At 52.3% G+C, this 23,497-nt stretch overlaps 5 protein-coding genes across 5 annotated transcripts in view; 3 read left to right on the top strand and 2 right to left on the bottom strand.

The window, feature by feature from the left end:
* Positions 1 to 1,895: 1,895 nt before the first annotated feature.
* On the top strand, positions 1,896 to 6,011 carry GT037_008617 (abc transporter; the record flags this gene model as incomplete). The annotated part of the gene is made up of 4 exons (XM_038933664.1): positions 1,896 to 2,597; positions 2,644 to 3,181; positions 3,240 to 5,273; positions 5,323 to 6,011. The coding sequence occupies 4 exons, from the start codon at positions 1,896 to 1,898 to the stop codon at positions 6,009 to 6,011; spliced, it is 3,963 nt and encodes a 1,320-aa protein (XP_038783629.1).
* Positions 6,012 to 6,280: 269 nt separating this feature from the next.
* GT037_008616 (uncharacterized protein) lies at positions 6,281 to 8,900 on the bottom strand (the record flags this gene model as incomplete). Its single annotated transcript, XM_038933663.1, has 4 exons — positions 6,281 to 7,381; positions 8,139 to 8,218; positions 8,283 to 8,792; positions 8,840 to 8,900. 4 exons carry the CDS (start codon positions 8,898 to 8,900, stop codon positions 6,281 to 6,283), a joined length of 1,752 nt encoding a protein of 583 aa, XP_038783628.1.
* Positions 8,901 to 10,584: 1,684 nt separating this feature from the next.
* GT037_008615 (copper methylamine oxidase precursor) lies at positions 10,585 to 14,760 on the top strand (the record flags this gene model as incomplete). Its single annotated transcript, XM_038933662.1, has 9 exons — positions 10,585 to 10,860; positions 10,911 to 11,576; positions 11,641 to 11,775; positions 11,841 to 12,552; positions 12,607 to 12,694; positions 12,747 to 12,877; positions 13,508 to 14,357; positions 14,446 to 14,453; positions 14,504 to 14,760. 9 exons carry the CDS (start codon positions 10,585 to 10,587, stop codon positions 14,758 to 14,760), a joined length of 3,123 nt encoding a protein of 1,040 aa, XP_038783627.1.
* A 327-nt stretch (positions 14,761 to 15,087) lies between these two features.
* GT037_008614 (uncharacterized protein) lies at positions 15,088 to 15,417 on the bottom strand (the record flags this gene model as incomplete). The annotated part of the gene is made up of 1 exon (XM_038933661.1): positions 15,088 to 15,417. One exon carries the CDS (start codon positions 15,415 to 15,417, stop codon positions 15,088 to 15,090), a length of 330 nt encoding a protein of 109 aa, XP_038783626.1.
* Positions 15,418 to 15,617: 200 nt separating this feature from the next.
* GT037_008613 (uncharacterized protein) overlaps positions 15,618 to 23,497 on the top strand; it is a gene marked incomplete at both ends in the record, with an annotated part of 31,399 nt that continues 23,519 nt past the window's right edge. Inside the window, one exon of the mRNA XM_038933660.1 lies at positions 15,618 to 23,426. Coding sequence (XP_038783625.1) covers positions 15,618 to 23,426 — 7,809 coding nt within the window. The remainder of the gene's footprint in view (positions 23,427 to 23,497) is intronic.

The following is a 23,497-nucleotide window of genomic DNA, read 5'->3' as shown; positions in this document are numbered from 1 at the left end:
GGCTTTCGGCATCAATGGCCGCCCAAGATGGAGGAGTGTCAGTCATAGTAATCAACTAGTCGCTAGGATGGAGCCTGTCGTTCTCGTCGATCACAGAGCCACGGGCGATATCATCTTGGAGTGTAAAGTATATGCCGTGCAAAAGCTGCTTAACGGCCAAGGGTCATGATATGCCCTAATGGCGATCATATGAGCCGCAAAACCGTTGCGTCGTACGAAGGCATTACAAGTGAAGGCTGTCAATATTTGTGGAAAGGAGGTGGTGGAATAACGATGGCAGGCTTGGAAATACCGTCCGCAACCCCCGAGAAACTTGAGGACACAAGATGCCCTGCTCAGCACTCGTCATACACGACTTCGGCAAATAGACGATGCTGTCATAGATTGTAAAGTAAAGCATTCCAAGGTTGCAGGATCGTATTCATGAAGCTCATGAGATCGTTCCTGATCCAAGGAATTCGGCTGTGAGAGCCGTAGTGTTGATGCTAGTGCATATTGGAGAACCAAGGTGGTCTGTCTCCCGTTGTCCTCAGCATATGCCGCCTGCATTTACTCATCACTCCAAGTTTTGGGACCAGTGCATCCGTCCTCGCATTGACTAACTTGGAACGAGGTCGGCTTTCTTTGGCGAGCAGTCAATCAGGCTGTCATGATCAACTCGTAAAGGTGGTTGGTTGAGTTTCTTGGAATTGAGACCCGGAACATTGTCCCCGCCCAATGATCGCACGAAGATAAGATGGCGACCGGAAAAAGGGTGTCGCGACGCAAATGCAGGGGCAGCTGTCAACTACGAAGTACCGAGGCTTCTTTGGTCCCTTACCCAGGTGGATACCATTCTTTCTGGAGATCGAACAAATCCTCCCGCTGCCGCTACGATTGCGCAAACTTTGTTGCTGGCCCACTTGTGGCCGGAAGTTGGAATGTGAGATTTCGGAAGCCATGTGGAGTTGGTTTGCTATTCGGGCCGCAAGACCTGGCCAGCCCCTCACTCAGGAGGCCATCCCGACTCTTTATCGTCCAGACAGCCTCACGCAACAAATCTTCGCAGCGTACGTATTTAGGTACGTACCATCGGCAAGTGAATAGTGGTCCGTTATCTCTTAGGCCTATACCGTGGACAGCTACCGTTCATACACTGAATCAGGAGCTATTCAGTAGTCACTCCTCTTATTCAACATTCAGTGCTCGTACCAGCGGCCAAGTATCTAATGCATTCCGCGTTTTAGACCTTAACTGTCCTGAAGAATTTCTCGATGCGGGATTGGCACAAATAGGACCTCACACGTGCACAAACGACAAGCACTTAGGAAGGGCAACATTACCACTCCATGCGACAATCCCTTGTCCACGGAAGAGTTCGTCTATATTAGCAACACTTCGACATGATGTTCCGGGCGTCCATTGGAGGTCTCGATGCTTTATTTTGCGCGGTCATATTCCATTTGCATAAAGATGCATATCGCGCAGGATTCCGCTACCCAAGATTGGCAGGTTAAATGGAGTGTGGCTTCGCGAGCTGGGGTCCTTGCCGTGTCCGGTTCTGAACAGCTCAAGGAAGGTTGAACATTTCATCAGCTGTAAGCAGTAGCTAGACTTGTCAAACAGCAGCAATTCTTCGCATTGTAGGCTACTAGCTTGCTGAGGCGTCACGATATGTTCTGTAAGTTCCAGAAAGCACAGCTGCAACCTTCCATCTAAAGCAATATGAGACTTGGTAAAGTCCGGCCAAGCCCCTGCATGCAGTTCGGTTGGCAAGCGAGGCGGCGTGTTTGAACATCATCGTGTCGCGTGAAAGAATCTCCGCGCGTTGACATGTGAGCGAAGGATTGATTTCATGCGCGCTTCTCTTTTGCGGACGACGACTGATCATGAACATTTAACCAAAACCCGTAGCCATGGAGTCACTAGAGAAGCTGGAGTCGGGGTCTATGCAGGGCAGATCCGAATCTGCTGCTGCTCCGCCTAAGCCTAAAGAAGAAGACACAACGCTCGCCACGCCGGTCCGTGGGGACTCCACAAGCACATCCCACAACGACAACCACGGTATCTCCTTGCGTGAAGTTGATCCTGTATCCGTGCGATTGGAACATCTTACAGTTTCAGTCGATGAATCGCCAAATGCCTTTGCCCGCGCCTTCTCGAAGCAGAAACCGTCACCAGATCGCAACCATGTCAAGACTATACTTGACGATATATCGGCGGATATGCCATCCGGAAGCCTCACAGCCATTATAGGAGGAAGTGGAAGCGGAAAAACATCATTACTCAACTCTATGAGCGGACGCTTGGCAGTGGGAAATCGGCTTGCTACCTCGGGCCGGACGCTATTCAATGGCAGCGAGGATGCATCGCGCATCAGAAGCGCATATGTTATCCAACAGGACATCCTGCTTCCGACGTTGACCGTCAGAGAAACTCTAACTTATGCCGCGCAATTGCGACTACCTTCTTCCGTTGACAAGAAAGAGAGGAAGCAGCTTGTTGAAGAAGTCATTTTGGAGCTGAGCCTGAAAGAAGCTGCAGATACTAGGATTGGAAACCATGCGCACAAAGGCTGCAGTGGAGGAGAGAAAAGGAGGACAAGTATCGGTGTTCAAGTAAGTTGAGTACGATATGCATGGGAGCCATACACTGACTTCGTAGCTTTTGTCAAACCCTTCTCTCTTATGGCTAGATGAACCGACCACTGGACTAGACTCAACGAGTGCTTTCCAAGTGATAAAGACCCTGCAAAATCTCGCCCGAAATGGACGTACCATCATTGTTACTATTCATCAGCCGCGTTCTGAGATCTGGGATTTGTTTGACAATGTCGTCCTTCTGTCTCGGGGCAGTCCTGCGTATGCTGGTAGCGCGAAAGACTGCCTTCCATACTTTGCTAAACTTGGCCACGATATGCCTTCGTTCACCAATCCAGCCGAATATCTCATCGACGTTGTCAGTGTCGATAATCGGAGCGTAGAAGCAGAGAAGGCGGCTCAAGAGCGTGTCGGTCGCGTGATAGAGGCATGGAGATCGCATTGCAACAACAATCTCCAAGAAAAGCACGAAGCAGCCACTCCGGCCACGACAATGACGAAAACTGAGCGGCAGAGGCGACGTGCTAGCCAGACATCACTAATTCAGCAGACCCGCGTACTTACCGCACGAACATGGACTGTAACCATTCGTGACCCTATGGGTAAGACATTCGACATGGTAGTTGCGACTTGAACACACGCTAATTCTTTCGTCTACAGGCATGTTCGGAAGTCTTGTTGAAGCAATCGGTATGGCGGTCATCACAGGATGGATCTTTTTGCAACTCGATGGTTCACTATCTGGCATCCGATCTCGACAGGGAGCCCTGTATAACGCAGCCGCGCTCCAAGGGTACCTGATCTTACTCTATGAGACATACCGACTTACAACGGATATCCAACTATTCGATGAAGAGGCGCGACAAGGTGTAGTCAGCATACCAGCATTTCTCGTCTCCAGACGATTGGCCCGAATCTTGATCGAGGACATACCGGTACCTCTCATCTTCTCGCTGATCTATTACTTCTTCTGTGGCTTTCGTGCAGATGGGGGCCAGTTCCTCACATTCTTCGGTATCATACTGCTGCATCAGTATATCGCGGTGTGCTTCGCCATGACCTGTGTTGCTTGCTCGAGACATTTCGCTGGAGCGAGTCTGGTAGCTAATCTCGCGTATACCCTTCAATCGATGGCATGCGGTTACTTTATCCAGTCGAACACGATCCCCATCTACGTACGCTGGACAAAGTGGATAGCCTATGTCTTCTATGCTTTTGGAGCTTTGTGCGCCAATGAGTTCACAGGCTCGTTTTATGACTGCCCGTTGGAGGGTGGGCGGTCAAATCCAGCCTGCAAAGAATACGACGGTGATTTTATCATGGACTCTCTTGGTTTTCCAGACGACTGGGTTTGGAGACCTATACTCGCCCTTCTTGGGTTCGCCATCGCCTTTTATATAGGTGCAGGGGTGTTGCTCAAGTTCTGGAACGCCGAGATTGCGATGGCTCGCGCGAGACCTTCCAATATGGACGCCTCTGCTGGCAAAGAGAAGATGAGCGAGCGTGTGGCGGACAATGTCAGAACAATCGACATTCGGCTAGAAGGTTATGGCATGGATGTTGAAAAACGATCATTACGGAAGCGCTGGACGAAGACTATACTCAAGCCGCTTACTGCCGACTTTTTCCCTGGGTCATTGAATGTCATCATGGGACCTTCAGGTTCTGGGAAAACGTCATTGCTGAATAGCATGGCAATGAGACTCAAAGACGATACATCGACGCGTTACAAGCAGTATGGCTCGATGAGCTACAACGGCTTGATCCCAGCCCAAGAAGTCGTTCACTCGATCTGTTCCTTCGTCACGCAAGACGACGACGCACTACTAGCATCATTGACAGTGCGGGAAACCCTTCGTTATGCAGCCGGTCTACGTCTTCCAAAATGGATGTCGAGGGAACAAAAAACCCAGAAAGCCGAAGAAATCTTGCTGAAGATGGGTCTCAAAGACTGTGCAGACAACCTCATCGGCAACGACATTATCAAGGGCATCAGTGGCGGCGAAAAGCGCCGTGTTACGATTGCCGTCCAAATCCTGACAGAGCCGCGTGTTCTGTTGCTTGACGAGCCGCTGTCAGGTTTGGATGCATTCACGGCGCTATCCATTATGGATGTACTCCGTGGTCTGGCCCAGGAAGGTCGCACACTGATCGTCACGATCCATCAGCCGCGTAGTGACCTCTTCGCTCATTTTGGCAACATTCTGCTTCTTGCTCGTGGTGGACATCCCATTTATGCTGGTCCTGCTGACAGCATGTTAACTCATTTCGCCGGCCTAGGCTACGAATGCCCACGTCATGTCAATCCAGCTGACTTCGCTCTCGATTTGATTACTGTTGACCTTCAGCATGAGAGACGTGAGGCGGCCAGTCGAAAGAAGGTACGCAAGTTGGTCGAGTCGTGGAACGCTAGTGTTTACCCTGTTGCTCGAATTGGGTCGATAACGACACCAGCGGAGCTGGGAAGTATGGCACGAGAACCATCATCCTTCGCTTCAGCATATTTGATTCTGATTCGACGTGCGACGAAGAACATGTTTCGTCAGCCAGATATTCTGATTGCGCGCATCATGCAAGTGGTGGGATTGGGTATCGTGCTTGCACTCTACTTTGCACCACTCAAGACCGATTATTTCTCTGTTCAGAACAGGCTTGGATTTCTTGTAGAGATCGCACCACTCTACTTTGTCGGCAGTATGTGTAATCTGCTGTTATCTTTCTTCCTCAAACTAATTTCAAATAGTGCTTAACAACATCGCCGTGTATCCTATCGAGAGAGACGTCTTCTACCGAGATTACGACGATCGCATCTACGGTGTTGAAGCGTTCTTCCTCACATACGTCTCCATCACCACTCCATTCGAGATTATAAGCTGCCTCGTCTTCTCGGTGCTCGCCGTTTTCGCCGTCGGCTTAGAACGCAATGCGCAAACGTACTTCATCATAACCTTCAACGCCTTCTGCATCACCAGCTGTGGCGAGAGTCTAGGAATAGCTTTCAACACGCTGTTTACACACACCGGCTTCTCGGTGAACTGTATGTCGGTCTTTCTCAGTGTTGCTCAGGTTATGGGTGGTGTGTTGTCACTCGACGTTCCAGATTTCCTGCAAGCTTGGAACCATCTTTCACCTGTGAAGTGGGCGGTCGGGAATATGGCGCCGTATACGCTTCGTGGACTTACATTCACGTGCGAAGACTGGCAGAGGGTCAACGGAGAATGCCCCATTCAAACTGGAGAGCAAGTGCTTGACTTGTATAAACTGAACAAGAACCCGGAGATGAACCTTATGGCTTTGGGTATATGCGCTATCGTATATCGACTTCTGGCGTATGTTGTGCTCAAGGTAGTCAAGGAACGCTGGCTTGGGAAGTTATGGCAAAGGTTGGGTGGTGGGAAGAAGAGACAGACGACCGAGGCACCTCAAACATAACAGTTGGCACGTTCTCATGCATCACGAGAAGTAATCTAGATCCCCGAAGCTTAGTCCCTGTGAATCTAACAGTATGTTCAACGCACCTTTCACGCTTATCCTTCACTAAAACGGAGTACATGGAAGTAAGCCTCTCCAACCCCATTGAGGACAAAATCTAGAGCTCGATTTGGCTCGCTTCACCAACTCCAACGTCCGTCATCAAGGTACAAATCGTGAGCCCTAGGACGGAGAAGTACCTGTTCAGTATCTGATACGCAATCCAGTACTTAGATACGGTGGCCCCAAAGATGAAGGGAATTGCCGTTCGCCCTATTCCTTGTATTGTCCCATCCAGCATCTTTCAAAGTCAACACCCTAGAGACAGCATCGTTGTACTTGAACGTCTGACCCTTCTCCCATAATCCATTGGCTAACTCGATGCACTCAGTAACCGCGCAGTTCTCCAATTCATCAGCTGGTGTACCATCATTGCAGATCTGAATGAGACGATTGAGACCCGTAGTGCTTGCTGCAGCAAGCGGCTCTAGAGTAAGTGGTGTGCCTGGAGAAAGCCAAGGGCAGATATTGCCTGTGATGCGATAGAAGATGGTGTGTTCAGCCGATTCAACCAGCATGACACCCGGAGGGATACCACCGGAAATCTGACTAACGTCTTGTTGTTCAGGCTGAGCTGGGTGGCCGTGGTTTCCGTCAATGAACATGGGCGCTGGACGGAAGTGTTGTGAGCCTGCCAGGCCAGGGCCCATCATGCCACCGCCCATCATCATACCAGGCATCATTCCGCCGACTCCAACTCCTCCTACCGCAGGTACGTTTCCGAATGCGAGACCTCCACCCGCCCATAACGGTGCAGCAGGAGCAAAAGGGGGGATAACCCCGGCGATGGCGCCAGGTGGTGGTGGTGGGAACGGAACACCGTTGGCATTCATACCAAAGCCTATACCGTGATGAGCACCCGGAAGAAAGTTGCCTGCGCGGACAGGAGCGAGTGGTCCACCGCCAGGCCCCATGTAACCGCCCATCATGCCGCCCATCATAAATGGGTCCATGATGCCGACGGGTGGAAAAACAGGTGGAAACGCACCTATGGCGACACCACCGAATGCTGGGGCGCCGATACCGATGGGTAGAGGAGGACCGTAAACAGGGGCGTGTTGTTGTTCTACGACAACTTGGGCTCCTCCTGCAGCTGTAATCGGATGTTGTGCTTGAGGTACCGGGCCGGCGTTGGTAGGAGGAGGTGGAGGTTCGCGGTTGATGTTGGGGTTGTTACCGACGTTCGCAAGCCAAGGTTGACCGAAGGGAGGGCCAGCAGCCATATGTAGTGAGTGTGGAGGAACTTCAAAGCAGGCAGCGAGGTTTGGTAACTAGCGTTAGGGTGAGCCAGCCAAGCTGCCAAATGCTACGACTTTGAATCAAAACTCTAGTAAGCACAAAAGTGGGAAGACAGTGACTACGAAGCTGGGAAGACGATTCATATGGCTTTTGGCCAGCCTTTTATATGTACACCTTATTACTGAGTATCCGTTCAAGGGCCTAGCGATGCGTGAAGATAGAAGTGATGGACGCTACGAACAGCGAGAAGTTCACATACTATTGCCATATTTGAATGTGTCCATCAAGGCAGCGTCATAATGATGGGAATGAAGCTATGTTTGAACGGCGAACACGTCAAAAGGTTAGCATAGGCCATTTTGCGCAAACGGGACTCGGGGATGCTATGGTATCCACTTACTGTTCTTGAGAGTTGGGCTTGCGACAAGGGAGAATCACAGAGAATTGCGACATCTACTGACATCTATTGATGCTCCGTTGATATTCACGGGGTAAGTAATAGCAGTGATGGGTATGATGTTAATGTGGTGGCAGTCGAGGCCCGGGGTTAATCGGTAACGCGTTTGATTCTGCAGTCACAATGTGCTATTCATGGGGAAGCAGCCAAAAGTGAAGAAGCAAGCAAGCTGGAGGAATAAAAGAAGTGTATGCGCAATTTATACAACAGGTATATACATAGAAATAAGGTGAAGCAGATGTAGACTTCAAAGCGAGTGCGACAGAACGCCGGCGATCCTAGCGCCCAACCTGTCGCGTGTCTCCATCAGAGCGTATCTAGTATGTAGCGACCTTAGGTCCAGGAACAACGTAGGAGTTGAAGTTGTTGTAGATGTTCGCAGTGTAACCAGAGTCGGTGCTCTTGACGTGGCCTAAAAGTTCGTGGTACGAAGTCAGAAAGTGTCTCACAAGCAGTTTGTATGCAGGATTTCTTACCGGGGATCTTGGTGGTAGGAGAGGGCTTTCCAGAGCCGCCGCCGGTGACCTTCACTTGAGCGCACGAGATGTAGAATTGAGGCGGGCTACCAGGGTTGTGAATACCGAGCTGCTCGATGCGGAGCAGGTAGTCTCCGGCAGGGATCTGCGAAGGAATGGTCGTAGAGTACGTAGCACTCATGTCCCAACTAGCCTGGCCACCAGAGAAGGTGGGTCCGATCTCCTTGATCTTGAACCAGTCGCTGGATCCGTCTGCGGCAGCTGCAGAGTCGACCTTTGTCATGTAGAAAGTGACAGGTCCCTGGTGGTAGACCGCCTGGTCTGCGGTGAACGAGACGGTGGAGCCAGCAGCTACCGAGACGGTTGTAGTGCCGCTACCTGAGTTCCCTCCTGCATTACACCTCAAGTTCTTATCCGCAAGGTCGGTAACAGGGCTGTTGTTAGGGACGGGGCGAATGTTCTGGAAAAGAGCACCCTTGGCACCATTGGCAGTAAGAGTTTGGAAGATGTCTTGTTTGTCAGTGGACTGCTGGTGCAAATTTATCGATGAAACTTACAGTGGGCTTGCGCAACGTTGGCAAAGGCCGCAACGGCGGTAGCAATCGCGATGCACTTCATGTTCGAGGTGTTAAGTGAGAGACTGATGAGTTTGAAAGCGAATGAAATCGAAAGTGCTAGTGATCTTGGTAGAGAGTACGAGAGGATGGTCGCTGAGTCTTAAATACTATTCTTCATAAATCTGAGGCTTCGGGTGGCTTCCACGTCTATATTGCACCACGCAGGACATGACCAAAGAGAGTAAACACGAAGCTGTGATTGGGTGAAGCATAGAACTCGAAATGAATAAACGTCACAGGACAGCTACGCTGGGGTACTGCAAGGCGGCAAAGGAACCGGGTTGTAGATGGAGGGTGGATACCCACTGCCGGTGGTTGTTAATAAGAATTTCTTCTGGAGCCGACCGTGTGACAGGTATCGACGAGGCGAGTGCGTGGTGGTATGCTAGGCAATATCGCGAGTATGGTATTTGCAATCCAGGACTGACAATCATTGGTCATGCATGCGTGAAAAGTGCACACCGGGCGAATGGCAGAGGCGGATGTGGAAATGGATGTGGGTTTGGTGTGTCGAGAGCGAAGATTGGCGCGCTTGCTAGAACTGTACAACACTGGACGCTTAGGATAGATTAATATCTGGGGTAATATGTTAGATGAACATGGCAAAGCTAGGGCGGAACTCGAACGGTGCGAAGGGAAAAAGGAAACAACACCGTTCCTCGATGTTGACCGGGCTCATGGTCGCACATGAAATACGGTAGTACTACGGTAAAATAGAAGTCTTGTATGAGCGTCTGGATATCTGATATTTGTGCGAAGAGGTGTTTCATGCCGAGTCATGCAGTGGACGTAGCCATGTCGCGAACGACACATTTACCGAAATGACAAGCCAAGAAGTGTCGACGGAAGGCTTTCCCAAACAAATTCTGTTCTTGAAGGTTCTGCAAGCTGAAGTTGCATACTTTCTTCGCGATTAGTGTGGATACACGTTGTTCGCGACAGTTGGGTTGACTCGCGTACGCGTTTTTCGACGTGCATCGATGACCCGCCGTGGCTTACGACTTCCGCAGTCCTACCAGCACTACCACAACAAAGACGATTTAGTGATGGAAATGTCGGGATATGTCTTGCGAGGCAACAACAAGATTGCGCGATCGAGGGCTGGCATTCATACCGCCTCCCTCCAAGCTGCCGACCTAGCTCAGAGACCGCCGTGCATGCCTCAAATCAAGGGATGGGACGCCAACTTTTTCAAACGAAGATTTGCTTCTGTTAATATCTTGCGACACAAGAAGGGGACTTGACCAGCCCACCAGGAACATGGCTCAGGCGTGCCTAATCGTTGCTGCACGAAAAAAACTTTGTTGAATTGGCTGTAGAAGAAAATGTACAATGCCGCGAATGGCAAAGCTCTTAGGGATCCGTAGAAAGCTCGCCACGTTGCTTACTTGGAGTAACTTTCCATAATCAGAGCGGGGTACAACACGTGATCACATTATGTCTCGCCTCACCTTCGGCAGGCGTCTAGTACTAATGTGGAAAGTCCTTGCGACTATGTGCGATACGGCAGATCCACCTTCTTATCACATCAACTGCTGTGTTCGGTAACATTACGGCATTGAGGGCTCGGGACGCTATAAGTCATCCATATCGGAGTCTTTTTGTGAGCTTTCCTTTCTACCGTCTATCTCGTATTCCTGATAGATCTTTTTTTCTGGTCGTGCATTGCATATACCTATCAAAAAATGTCCACAGAAGCCGCCACCGACCCCAGCCCGCGGAGCGAGAAATCAGTGTCTGCGCAGCATCCTCTATCGGCCTTATCGGCATCAGAACTTCGGAATGCCGCGGCAATCATTAAAGCTTCATGGCCTGCACACACAGATGTGCACTTCAAAGTCGTTACGCTGCAGGAACCACCAAAGGCTGAAGTACTGAAGTACTTGGAGGCTGAGCATAGCGGCAAGCCAGTTCCATCTATCTCAAGGAAAGCGTTTGTTAACTACTACATTCGGAATACTGTATGTGTCGAAGGTTTTGATGAGATGACATATGGCTGATCATCTGGTAGAGCAAGTTTCACGAGGCCGTTGTAGACCTGACCTCAGGGCGTGTCGACTCCAATATCTTGCTAGGACCCTTCGTCCACGCCAATGGAGATGGCGACGAGATTGTCGAGATCGAAAAACTCGTTCTGGCAGATGAGAAGGTGCAAGCCGAGATAGCCAAGCTCGAGTTGCCCAAAGGCACAGTAGTGATTAGCGATCCCTGGATCTACGGTTCTGATGGTGTCGGAGACGAAGACCGACTGTACCAATGCTTCCTCTACTTGAGGGATCCTATGAACTCATCAGAGGCCGACTCCAACCACTACGCAATGCCTCTTCCAATCTCACCTGTTGTGAGCACAGAAAGTATGCGTGTCATACGGGTTGACCTGCTACCAACTGGAGCAGACAACACAATCAAATCAGTTGAGAAGTACAAGATACAACCGCCCAACGAGTACATACCCGAGGCCCAGACGCTGCGAACCGATCTCAAGCCGCTTAATGTCATTCAACCCGAGGGTGCGAGCTTCCAGGTCGAACAGCAAGGCACATCGAGCGTCATTTCATGGCAAAAATGGAACTTTCGAGTTGGCTTCAACCAGCGCGAAGGCATGGTGCTGTATGACGTCCGTTACGATAATCGTAGTTTGTTTTACCGATTGAGCTTGAGCGACATGAACATTCCAGTAAGTTGTGCCTGTACGAAATGCATATGAGACAAAAATTGACTTCGCATTTTCACGCTTGCAGTATGCGGACCCGAGGCACCCCTTTCATAAAAAGAGTGCGTTTGATTTGGGCGATGTTGGTGCCGGCATCATGGCGAATAACCTCAAGCTGGGCTGCGACTGTCTGGGCTCCATCTACTATCTAAGCGCAGTGTTGGTAAGGAATCTCCCCGTACGAACTGCATGTGAGACTTATACTGACTTCGTGCACGCAACGTTTAGGCCGATAACAAGGGTGGTGTTGTTGAAATGCCCAATGTTGTCTGTGTTCACGAGCAAGACGCCGGAATCGGTTTCAAGCACACCAATTATCGGACAGGCCGTGCCGTCGTCGCCCGAAATCGCGAGCTGGTACTACAGAGTATCATCACCGTAAGCAACTACGAGTACATCCTGGCCTTCATTTTCAATCAGGCAGGAGAAATCGACTATGAGATCAGAGCTACTGGTATTCTGAGCACCCAGCCTATCGACGAGGGTGTAGAAGTGCCCTTTGGTACAGTTGTGCATCCAGGTGTGTTGGCTGTCCACCACCAGCACATATTCTCGTTGCGTGTTGATCCCATGCTCGACGGCTACGATAATCGTCTGGTATATGACGAAGCGTTTGCGATGCCGCGTTCGGACTTCAACCCCCATGGTACTGGCTACTATGTCCAGGAGACCGTCGTGGAGAAGTCTGGCGGTTATGACATTGCGTACGAGAACAACCGTACCTTCAAGATTCAGAACCCCAATGTGCGAAATCCTGTTAATGGAAAACCAGTAGCATATAAAATACAAGCGCCACCATTCCAGAAGATCCTATCAGACAAGGACTCATTCAACTACAAGCGCGCCGAGTTTTCGGACCACAATATATATGTCGTCAAGCACAAAGACGGTGAGCTGTATGCGGGTGGGCTGTACACCAATCAATCTCGAGGCGGATCTGGTAAGCTGTGAATGAACGAGATATACGTGAGACATATACTAAGATAGTATGCAGGTGTACGTTCATGGGCGGAGAGGAACGAGAATGTCAAGGACACCGACTTTGTGGTCTACATCCAAGCAGGAATCAACCACGTTCCTAGGTAAGTCGTAATTTTACGAAATGCATGTAAGATACATACTGACCATCCGCAGGATCGAGGATTTTCCTGTGATGCCGTGTGAGATCATCAAGATCCACATGAAGCCTGTCAACTTTTTCGACAAGAACCCTGCGTTGGATGTACCGCCAAGCGAGCAGGCGTTCAACAAGAGTAGCTTGCTGAGTGAGCAGCACCAGCAACCTAGTGTGACTGCGGCGATTGGTGAGGATGGTCAATGTTGTGCGCCGACGACGGCGAAGCTGTAGGACTGTTTTTATACAATATCTTGGATTGTAGGATGCAATTTTCGTGAGAACAACTTCTCTATGCTTAGGCGTATTTCATGTGTGAATGTCTACGATGAAAAACGTTTTTATTAAGTAGTACACTAGATATTGATATGATCCGTAGAAATGTGTATTATTGTCCTTTTGATAGGTCCCTAGCATAGAATACTATATACAAATTCAGAGTAGCTTTTAGTACTTGGAAGCGAGTTCAAAAATACGAGCTCCTTCGTAGTCGCGTGCTTGCTGATGGACGCGCCAAGCCCTTCGCGCTAGCCCTGGTCCAAAGCTCATGCCCTCATGGAAGCCTCAAAGGCACACTCCAACCACTCTTCTCTTCGCACAACATTTCTACATTCCCTTGCGGTCCACCAACAAACACGCAGTGCCTATTGTGGAATTATACCAAGAAAAATCATGGCGCCCAACGATAAAGCGGGCAGGGTCGTGTTCATCGGCAATATTCCTTATGGTACGCGACTATTCATCTCTCATCCGCACGCGCAAAGCTAACACTTCCCACCAGGCGGAACCGAAGAGCTCATCATCGAAACCCTCGGTCGCGTCGGCCAGGTTCTCAACTTTCGCTTGGTGTACGACAAGGAAACCGGGCGCCCCAAAGGCTTTGGCTTCGCAGAGTTCGCCGACGCTGATGCCGCAGCCTCCGCAGTGCGGAACCTCAACGACTACGATTTGATGGGAAGGAAGCTGAGGGTTGACTGGTCCAACGAGAGCGGCTCCGGCGACAATGCGCCGTCGAATCGCGACCAGAATGCGCCGCCAAACATGGGCATGAACGGCCAGCAGCCAGCAGCGCCAGCACCGGCGCAGCCATCGAGCACCCTGGGCCCTCTTCCACCGGGCGTCGAGCTGCCGCCCAACCTTACCTGTCCCGATGCCATTTCGCGCACGCTCTCTACACTCCCTCCAGACCAGCTCCTCGACATCCTCTCACAGATGAAGGGCCTCGTAATGACGGATCCGGCAAAGGCGACAGAGCTCCTGCGACAAGCGCCTCAGCTGGCTTACGCCATTTTCCAGTCGCTGCTGCTCCTCCAGCTGGTCGACCCACAAATCCTGACCTCGCTTGTGGAGACATCGGCGGCGCCTGCCCCAGTTGCGCAGGCTCCACCTGTTCAGCAAGTACAGCAACCACCACCGCAAGTTGCGCGACCACCAGTAAACTACCCCGGATACCCACCGCAAGTCGCGCCTACACCTCCTGTTCCACAGCCATATGCGCAGCCTCCACAGCAACCACAAGCACCCCCCACGGACCAACAAGCCTTATATGCCCAGGTCATGGCTCTGTCGCAGCAGCAGATTGACCAGTTGCAACCAGAATATCGCGCGCAGATCCTGCAAATACGGCAGATGTTAATGGCTGGCGGACGGCCCTAGTTACGCCGGCAACGATGGGGACTTTGCGAGAATCCGGAGCCTCGCTTTGATCTTGTTTTGAAGGACCGATTGTTCGACAAGCGGGGCACAGAGATTCTTCGAGGCATACTACTCCATGTAGGGGTGAGTACGACACAGCTTACACCTATAGCACGGGACTTATTCGAAATTATGAATAATCCCGACCGCCGTGAAAGAGCGCAGAACTTGAAAGTGGAGATGTTCGCACACGATTTGTACAGTCGACATCATCTTCCAGAGGAGGAGGAAACTTGGGAACTCCTGATTCAGTATTTGGTCGAGGTTACAGAATCTGAATTTATTTCAGACAGCTCAGGCGATGGAAGCGATTCTGACTTAGACGGGTTGGAACGTTGAGAGAACTTGTCGAAGTGTAACTAGTTGCTCTTCAAAGAAGGCTGCATAGCACAGTCGCGATCAGATATGGACTTGTCGCACAACACTTGAATAATGCAAAAAATGCACATCATGTCACACGCACGCCTTGCTTTTGAAAATAATCCTTGTCGATGAGACTGGGTGGTGTTTGGACTATCACAATCGGGTTTAAATGTTTTCGGCGGCCTAACCAACATTGAACATGCAAGATAACTACATTGACTGTTTCGGCAATTTCCGCGTGTCTCGCGCTTGCCGGTCCAAGTTTGTAGGCTGTGCGATACTGAGGATATGACTACGAGATGGTTAGAAGTACAGTCGGGGTCTATTTTCGCAAGATGCACTCGCTTCCATCAGGATCAACATGTTCACTCTGAGCGTCAGAGAACAGCCCCGGAAGAAGCCCCGGTAAAGATCCGCAGAAGAAGCGTTTGCCATCGGGCAGCTATTGGCCCAGCCTCGCCTCCATCCCGTGTGGATCGAGCTAACCCTTGCCGCCAACTCACTCGGCTGCTGGGGCTTACGACCCAGGCCGAGCACTTCAGCTGCTGTTGCACCACACCAATCTTTGCGATTAGTACCGTGAGAGGCTGCTTCGGTTGTCCTTGGGCATTGCGCGCATACTTTCCTAGCCATTCTGCATCGGAAACCTGTACTATATCATCACGACATGACGATTTGAACGATTCTCTATCACTTGCGACTGTCTACAGCGATATACCCAGCATATCCCACCAAGAGATTCATCTCATTTGCGCCCGACCCATTGCCAGCACTACTTTGTAATAACAACGCACCCGCGCGCCCCGCGTAACACGCAGCATCCTCCCAGCATCATGTGGAGCAGATTGACTGGTAGCTCTGCTGCCTCCAACAGCAATAAGGAAGAAGAAAGTCGCCGCCGCCGTACTAGCGACTCCACGCGTTCCAAGCGCGACCGAGACCCAGACGCCCGCTCAGTCGTGTCGTCGTCAACAGCCCGCAAACCTCCGAGCTCCAGACGCGACACTGCGCCGTCATCATCGTCGATTGCCTCCTTCACGACTGCCTTCGACGAGATGCCGCGCTCACGGGCCACAACAAACAACCCCAACAGCGATCCCTACGACGACGACAAGCGTCGCGACGATCGCCGCAGCAGCTATGCCGAGTCGACCAGCTCCACACTGCGCGACGACAAGGACCGGAAGAAGGGTAAGGAAAAGAAGCTTGAGAAGCGCCGTTCGACGCGTTCAGTGCGATCGGGAAGTTTGTCGCAAAGTGGCGCTGGCTACAGGGGCGACATTGTCGACAGCCCCAAGCAAGCACAGCGCAGCTTCAGCGGCCAGATTGGCAGCGACGGCTTCTCGCAGTTCCCAGGACAGACAGGAGCGCCCATGATGTCGGGCGCTCTGCCAGTGGGAAGCCACCACCCACCACCGCACCCCGAAGACATGGACAATCACGTGCAAAGCCAGTTCCCTGGACAGAACCCGGCGCAGTACACCTCGAGTGCGCTGCCTGGCGGCCATCCCTTTGGAGCGGCTGCCGAGTTCTACAACGACCAGGGCCAGTCTGTGCACCAGCAGCCAGGCGTGAGGCCTCAGCCGCCTTCGGTCATAATAGGACAGGATACCCCCCATCTCATGTCTGCCTCTGCGCAGCCCAACCCGGTTGCCGACACCGGATCAGGCGCTGCCGCAGACTTCTACGGGCCCAGCACGAGTGTCCCTTCGCCCAAACCCCCAAGGCCATCGAGCTCATCTATGCCCGGTGCCTTCGTCGACGACGCCCCAACGCCTGCGAAGCCACCACGGCCTGCATCTTCGTCGAGGCCCGACAAGCCAAGCACGTTCGGTCCAGCTGCTACTGTGGCTGGCGGAGCTGCCCTTGGATACGCCATGGGCCACAGCTCGTCTAATCATGAACACTCTACGAGCTACAGCTCAGCGAATGTTCGTCCTTCTACATCCTACTCTTCTTACACTAATAATACCACCCCGCCTGCCCCGGCTTCCGCGTCCACGTACAACATGTACGGCTCGGCTCCTAATACTTCTAATACCGCTGCCAACGACAGCAGCTACCTCCCACCCTATGCTGCAGCCGCCGCCTACGGTGCGGAAGGCGCGCCTCCCCCAAAGCCACCTCGGCCGGCCAAACCAGAGAAGCACTCGTCTGGCAGTATCGCTGGGTTGTACGCTGCTGGCGCTGCAGGATTGGCGGCTTATGGCTTGAATCAACATAATTCACATTCACATTCTCACAACCACAACCACACCCATACCAACACACACTCGCACAGCACCTCTCACCACTACACCTCGACACACGGACCCAATGGGCATCAGCACAATGGTGCTCCACATAGTTCGTACAGCTCTGGCGGCATGGCTCAACAGCATCAGCACACTGGGCCCGTTTCCAAGTTTGTCGACTGGTGGAAGGATTACGAAGACGTGCAGAAGATGGAGGAATACACCGAGTACATTGGAGTCTGCAAAGGCTGCTTTGATCCTCGCTCATCCGTCTTGGACGCTCCACGCAAGCACCACTATTATAGAAAACGATCCAGTGAGTTCATGCGGCCATCTGGTGGCATCGAGAAACAATCCCGTTACTCGCTCAAGGAGAAGAAGTCTTACGGCTCTATCTCTTCGGGCGAGGAGCGCCGAAAGACCAAAAGCAGTGCCGCAGGCTGGGTAGCTGCAGGCCTAGGCGGGATTGGCTTGGCCAAGGCTGGAAAGGCTGTTTTGACTGCCGGCCGCGACGACTTTGATGATACCTATAGCATCAAGTCTGGACGCTCAAGACTCTCACGCCGCAGTCGCAGCCGATCGAGGGATCGCAAGAGTTACAGCTATGGCAGCTCTGGCATCCGTCATCGGAGCAATTCTGCTGATCGCATGTCCATCATGTCAGTGGGCGTCACGAACGACAAGAAGGACCGTAAGGATTATAAGATTCGCCGTCATTCCCGATCGAGCTCCAGTTCAAGTAACAACTCTGGACGTGGCAAGACTGGCTTGATCGGCACTGCTATCGGCGCCGGTCTTGCAGGCGCCGCCCTTGGAGCGGCTACAAGGAAGAAGCAATCTAGCCGATCCAGGTCGCCTAAGAGGGTACAGGTTATACACCCTCGGAGAGATAGCAGCGATGATGAGCGCCGTAGGAGGAGATCTCATCAACTTCGACGGAAAGCTTCTCGAAGCTCAACATCTGGCGCCTCTGTCATCGAGATTGGCGACACTCACGAATCCCAGGGTGGTTTCTTCAATGGTTTCTTCGCTGCACCCCCTCCAAAAGAGAAGCGAGTCAACACCACGAGTCTCAAGAAGAAAAAGAAGGGCTTTTTCAATTTCAGCAACAACTCGTCGTCCTCATCCGACTCTGAGATGGCGTTCGGCACCGGCTATGTGAAGAGGACGCGCCGACGATCATCAGGACGAACATCAGGACGGTCATCACCTAAGAGACGGAACTCGGATGAGCGACTGAAAGCCTCTCTTATCGGTCTTGGCGCCACCGCCGCTGCTATTACCGCAGCGAAGGCTGGCAAAGGTAAACGCCATAATGAGGTTGTTGCTGTAAAGGAAAACCGACTCGGTCGCAAGACAAGCCAAACCCCACGACCTGGCTCCCGTTACGGAGACGACGAGTGGGAGGATTTGCCGGATGATGGTACTTCAGATTCCTCAAGTGACGGCGGTCTCGTTTACGGTGATTACGCCCTGAAGAAGACCAAGAGCAACGACTCCATCGGATCCAATGATTCAGGGACCAACAAATGGGGCTGGCGTTGGGGTTTCGGCAAGAAGAAGAGGAGGTCGTCCAATAATCTCTACGACAACATCGCCAGTACATCCCTTATTGGACCTACCGCAGCTGGTGCCGCAGGTGCTTTGACTGGCGCAGCTGTTGCAGCTACTCATGGACACCACGACAGTGAGTCTAGTAGCGCGCAAACACTGCAATCGGTTTACCCCGTTGCACCTCTTGACCCCAATGCGTCGTTCGATGCACGCCGCACAAGCTCTATCGTCACCAATCAACCTCCAGTCACCCCAGGCCCTGGTCCTGTCCCCATCCAGCACCCTCAGCCGGTGCAACAAGTCCCTGGATCGATTTATTCAACACAAGCGCCACCACAATCTGGCTACACTGCCCCTGCAGGCCCACCAGTCTTCTCACAAGCACCATACCCACCTCCGTACCCCATGCAATCTCAAGTTCAAAACATCATTGTTCAAAGCCCTCAGCATCCTCAATTCCGTCGAGCGAACTCTTCGCCCATTCAGAGCTCATCGTGGAAGCGGGATGCGGCTATGGCAGGACTTGCAGCGACTGCTGGGGCTGCCGTAGTGTCCGCACTGAAACACCCTGATCGCCCTCCTAGTCGCCCACCATCCGCGAATAGCAATGTCCGCTTCAACCTAACGCAAGAGCAAGTAGACAAAGAGCAGCGTGAACGACGTAAGGAGCAAGACCGCTTAGACGAAGAAGCCAATCGTCGTCGAGAACAACAAAGAATAGACGATGAGGCGCGACGGGAAGAAGAAGACCGTATTCGTCGAGAGCAACAGCTACGCGATGAGGAGGCGCGACGAGAAGCAATCGCGCGACGGGAAGAAGAAGATCGCGTTCGAAGAGAACAGCAACTGCGAGAGGATGAGGCTCGTAGAATCGAGGAAGACCGTCGGCAGACACTGCTTCGCTTGGAGGAAACAGCACGTCAAGAAGAAGAGCGCCGCCGTGAGGAAGACGAACGGCGTCGCCAAGAGTTGCAACGGCAGCAGGACGAGGCCCGGAAGTTCATGGATATCGAACGCTTGGCTAGGCTTGAGAACGAACGTCGTCGTGAACAACAAGAGGCTCAGGCACGCCAGGCTCGAGAAGCAGAAGACCGGGAGCGTCAGCAACGGATAGCCCAACTGGAGCACCAGCGCCAGCTTGCAAGCGAGGCAGCCGAAGCTGAGCGAAGACGAAGAGAGCGACTTGAAGCCGAGCAAGAAGAAGCTGCTCGAGCTGAGGCTGCTCGACGCGAAGCTGAGCAAGAAGAAATAGAGCGACGTCTCCGAGAACGCGAAGGGGACTATATCGATCGCTATCCGAGCAACCGAGCGCAGAAGCTTGTACAACAACCTCTGGGAGGCTCCATTGCTTTACCTACCACTAGTGCCCAGCGAAAGGAGCAGGAGCTGCAAGACCGTGAACGTCAAGCATCCAAGTCCGACAAGAAGTCTTCTGTTGCTGGCGCTGTAGCCGCTGGCGCTGCCGCAGCAATCGCGACTGCGGCGATCTCGTCCTACAGGGACAAAGAGAAAGAGAGAGAGCAAGAGAAAGAACGGGAGCGTGAGAAGAAGCGCGAGCGCAAGCGGGAGTCTTCCTCATCGAAGTCGTCGTCTTCGAAGAGCAGCAAGAAGCGGGAGTCAACCAGCGTCAAGACGGTTGAACCTAGCAAAATCGAGCAGGACATGTTCGACGATGAGATCTTCGACCCCAACATCTTCAAGCAGGATAACTCTCGCCAACAAGCTCGCGACGTCTTACAAGACTGGGAGGACAGGTACTCTGCCGAGCCAGTCTCTCAAGCTGACTTCTTCGCGCCGAAAGAGCTTCTGACCAACGACAACCTACCAAAGGTTCATCCCGTAGACCCGAACGAGGGTGCTCCTGACCTTCCTGTGTACCAGTCATATGAAGACTACCCGATCAGCCAGCCCAAGATTCCACCATATCCTCCATCGTATTCGTTCACGGCCACCAGGAATGGTCGACCTTCTCAACCACAACCGCCGCCTGTACCTTCGCTGAACCTCATTTTGCCTACACCCCCCGGTAGTCGCGCACCCTCCGTGCGTAGTCCATCGCCAGCAGTGGAGCCTATCAGGGAAACCAGGCGCGAGCCAAGGGACGACGAGTCAAATCGAGCAAGATCTAGAGTGAGTTGGGGCGAGAACCAATTCCACCACTTTGATGTCCCGACTCCAGAGTCCTACCGCGAACAGTTCGTCTCTGACGGCGACCTCAAGTCGCGTGAATCGAAGCAACCTGCCGACGAGACCACAGTTGAGCGGGAGACGTCCAAGTCTCATCAAACTACGTCTACTTATACACCCTATCGCCCAGAGATGTCAACAGTGCCAGAGAGCAAGGAGACCGCACCTAGTACACAGTATATTCGTGACAAGGATGACTCCACGTGGGACAGTGTCGTGGATGCTGCTTCCAAGAAGAGCAAGACCAAGGAAAAGAAGTCCGCGGCCGCCGCTGCGGCAGCAGCTCTCACCACTGCAGCGGTTCTTTCTAGAGAAGAAAATGATGAACGCGACTTGCGTGACTTCAGACCCACCGCGTCCAGCTTAAGCAACCCGTTTTCCGATGCGAATATGGCGCCTTCCACCATTGCTGCATCAACCACTTCGGCATCAACCATTTCGGCAGCACCGTCGTGGCCTTCCACTATCACTCCGTCGAACATCTCAGCAGCGCCATCGTGGCCTTCCACTATGTCTCCATCAACTATCTCGGCGGCACCGTCTTCCACCATCTCTCCATCGATCATCTCTGCTGCACCATCTACGAGCAGTGTGCAGACAGCATACTGGCAGCCTGAACCAGAGCACAACGCATGGAGAGCTCCCCAGCAGGATCCAATTGGACCCGGTTTTGTTGAAGGAGAGGTTTCCACACCACCAGCGATCATGCACATGCCTGGTGGTTGGGATGACATGCCCGAGTCTGAAGTACCAGCAGAGGGGCCCTCAGCATACTCGACGAAGACGGACGTAAAGGGTAAGGACAAGTCCAAGGATACTAATGAAAGTGTAGCTATGCAGAATGTCTCTCGACGTGGGGACGCAACACCCACCGTGACTTCCGCACCAGTCAAAGAGAAGGAAGCCGAGCCAGAGACCAAGACAAGCAAGAAGGACAAGAAGAAGAAGTCCAAGAAGTCATCGAAGCGAGCTAGTGTAGACACATGGGAGATGAGCGAACCCAGTCCACCATCAAGCCCGATTATCGAGCGTGATCCCAGGGACATCGAACCCTCCAGAGACCCCAGAGACATCGAGCCATCGCGGGACCCTAGGGACATTGAGCCATCGCGGGATCCCAGAGATATCGAGCCTACTCGACGTGCTGAAGCCTCGCGTGCCCTTGAATCATCTCGCTACAACGAGCCATCTCGATCCGCTGAACCACCACGGCTAGGAGAAGCATTTCAGGAATCACCCAGCACTTCTCCCAAGAAAAGCTCTCGTCAGGAGGAGACCAGCGGCAGTAAATCTGCTACTGCCGCAATGGCCGGTGGTTTCGCTGCTCTGATGGGTATGACTATGAACCAGGATCAGAACAGGATGGCCTCAGACCTTGAGCGTGCCAGGAAGAATTTGGAGTCTACAGAGAAGAACGATTCTCGCAACTCCCCTGTGTCTCCGACAAACGGTGCACGCGCACTCGAAGAACACGAGAAGAATGTAACGATTCCAAGCTACGCATTCGAAGGTATCGACGAGTTAGCCGACAAAACACCGAGACCGAAGGTTCAGAAAAGACATAGCAGCGGCAAATGGTCACCAAGCATTAGTTCTCCTCTCAGGACTGAGACGAAGTATGACGACTATATTGGCGCTCGTACTATTCCTGATCCTTCAAGATATCAGACTATGGTCGAGGCTCCAAAGGTTCCCACTACGTCACCTTTCACCACGGCACCTGATCCACCCACCACTCATAACGTAAACGACTCTGGCTACTATGCTCCCGACGACACGCCACGAAGGGAAAGCAATGATAAGGAATCCGATGGATTCTTTCCCACAGGCTCCAACGGCAAAGGGAAGGACAACTATGCTCGAGACGAACGTGATCAGGACAACGATGACAGATACGAAGATGATTTCGACGACAGGTCACGTAGATATGATGACGATGACATCGGTTCAATCGCTTCTCTGAGTTACAAGTACGAGGATCCAGATCGTGAAGAGAGACGCCGTAGACGTCGGGAAGCCAAGTCTGAGACTCGTGAGAAGAGCCATGATCGCGGTTACGATCTTGAGGAGGGCGGTGAACGAAGGCGACGTCACCGACGCCATGAGACTGAAGATGGTGATGATGACTGGGACACGAAGTCTGCCGTCTCCGACACTCGTTCCGAAGTTCCTGGCGAACGACGACGTAAGCACAAGAGGAGGGAAAGCGAGAAGGACATATCACCCGAGAGCAAGAGAAGGTCGCGCTCGTCAGCAGCTTCCGAATACGGCGACTACGACGATGACCACAAATCTTCACGAAGACGCTCTAGGCGAGACGACGACATGGTTTCTGTCGTATCTTCTATCCCAGACCTAGACGAGGATCGTAGTTCAAGAAGAGAGAAGGAGAAACGTCCAAGTGGCTTGCTAGGCCTGTTCAGCAGCAAGTCGAGGGAGAACCTGGCCGAAGCTTCGAGCAAGTCCTCGAAGTCAAAGGACGACGACGACGAAGAACGCAAACATCGTAGACGGAAGCATCGGTCGGATCGCGGTTCCACTTACGGCGGCTCAGACGATGATGACATGCGCTCCACGATCTCAAGCAGTAGTCGACGCGAGAAGAGGAGCAGTCGCAGTCGCAGTGAGAAAGGAGATAGAGACAGGAGGGATGCTTATGACGATAAGGTACATCGTTCTTCACATGTGCGATAGCGCGGTGGTTCGCAATGTATTTAGAATGAATGTTGATGTTGTGT

This window comes from Alternaria burnsii, assembly GCF_013036055.1.
Source record: "Alternaria burnsii strain CBS107.38 chromosome Unknown 744, whole genome shotgun sequence".
Lineage (NCBI taxonomy): Eukaryota > Fungi > Ascomycota > Dothideomycetes > Pleosporales > Pleosporaceae > Alternaria > Alternaria burnsii.
Note: the sequence above shows the minus strand (reverse complement) of the source record. Positions and strands in the feature narration are given on the sequence as shown.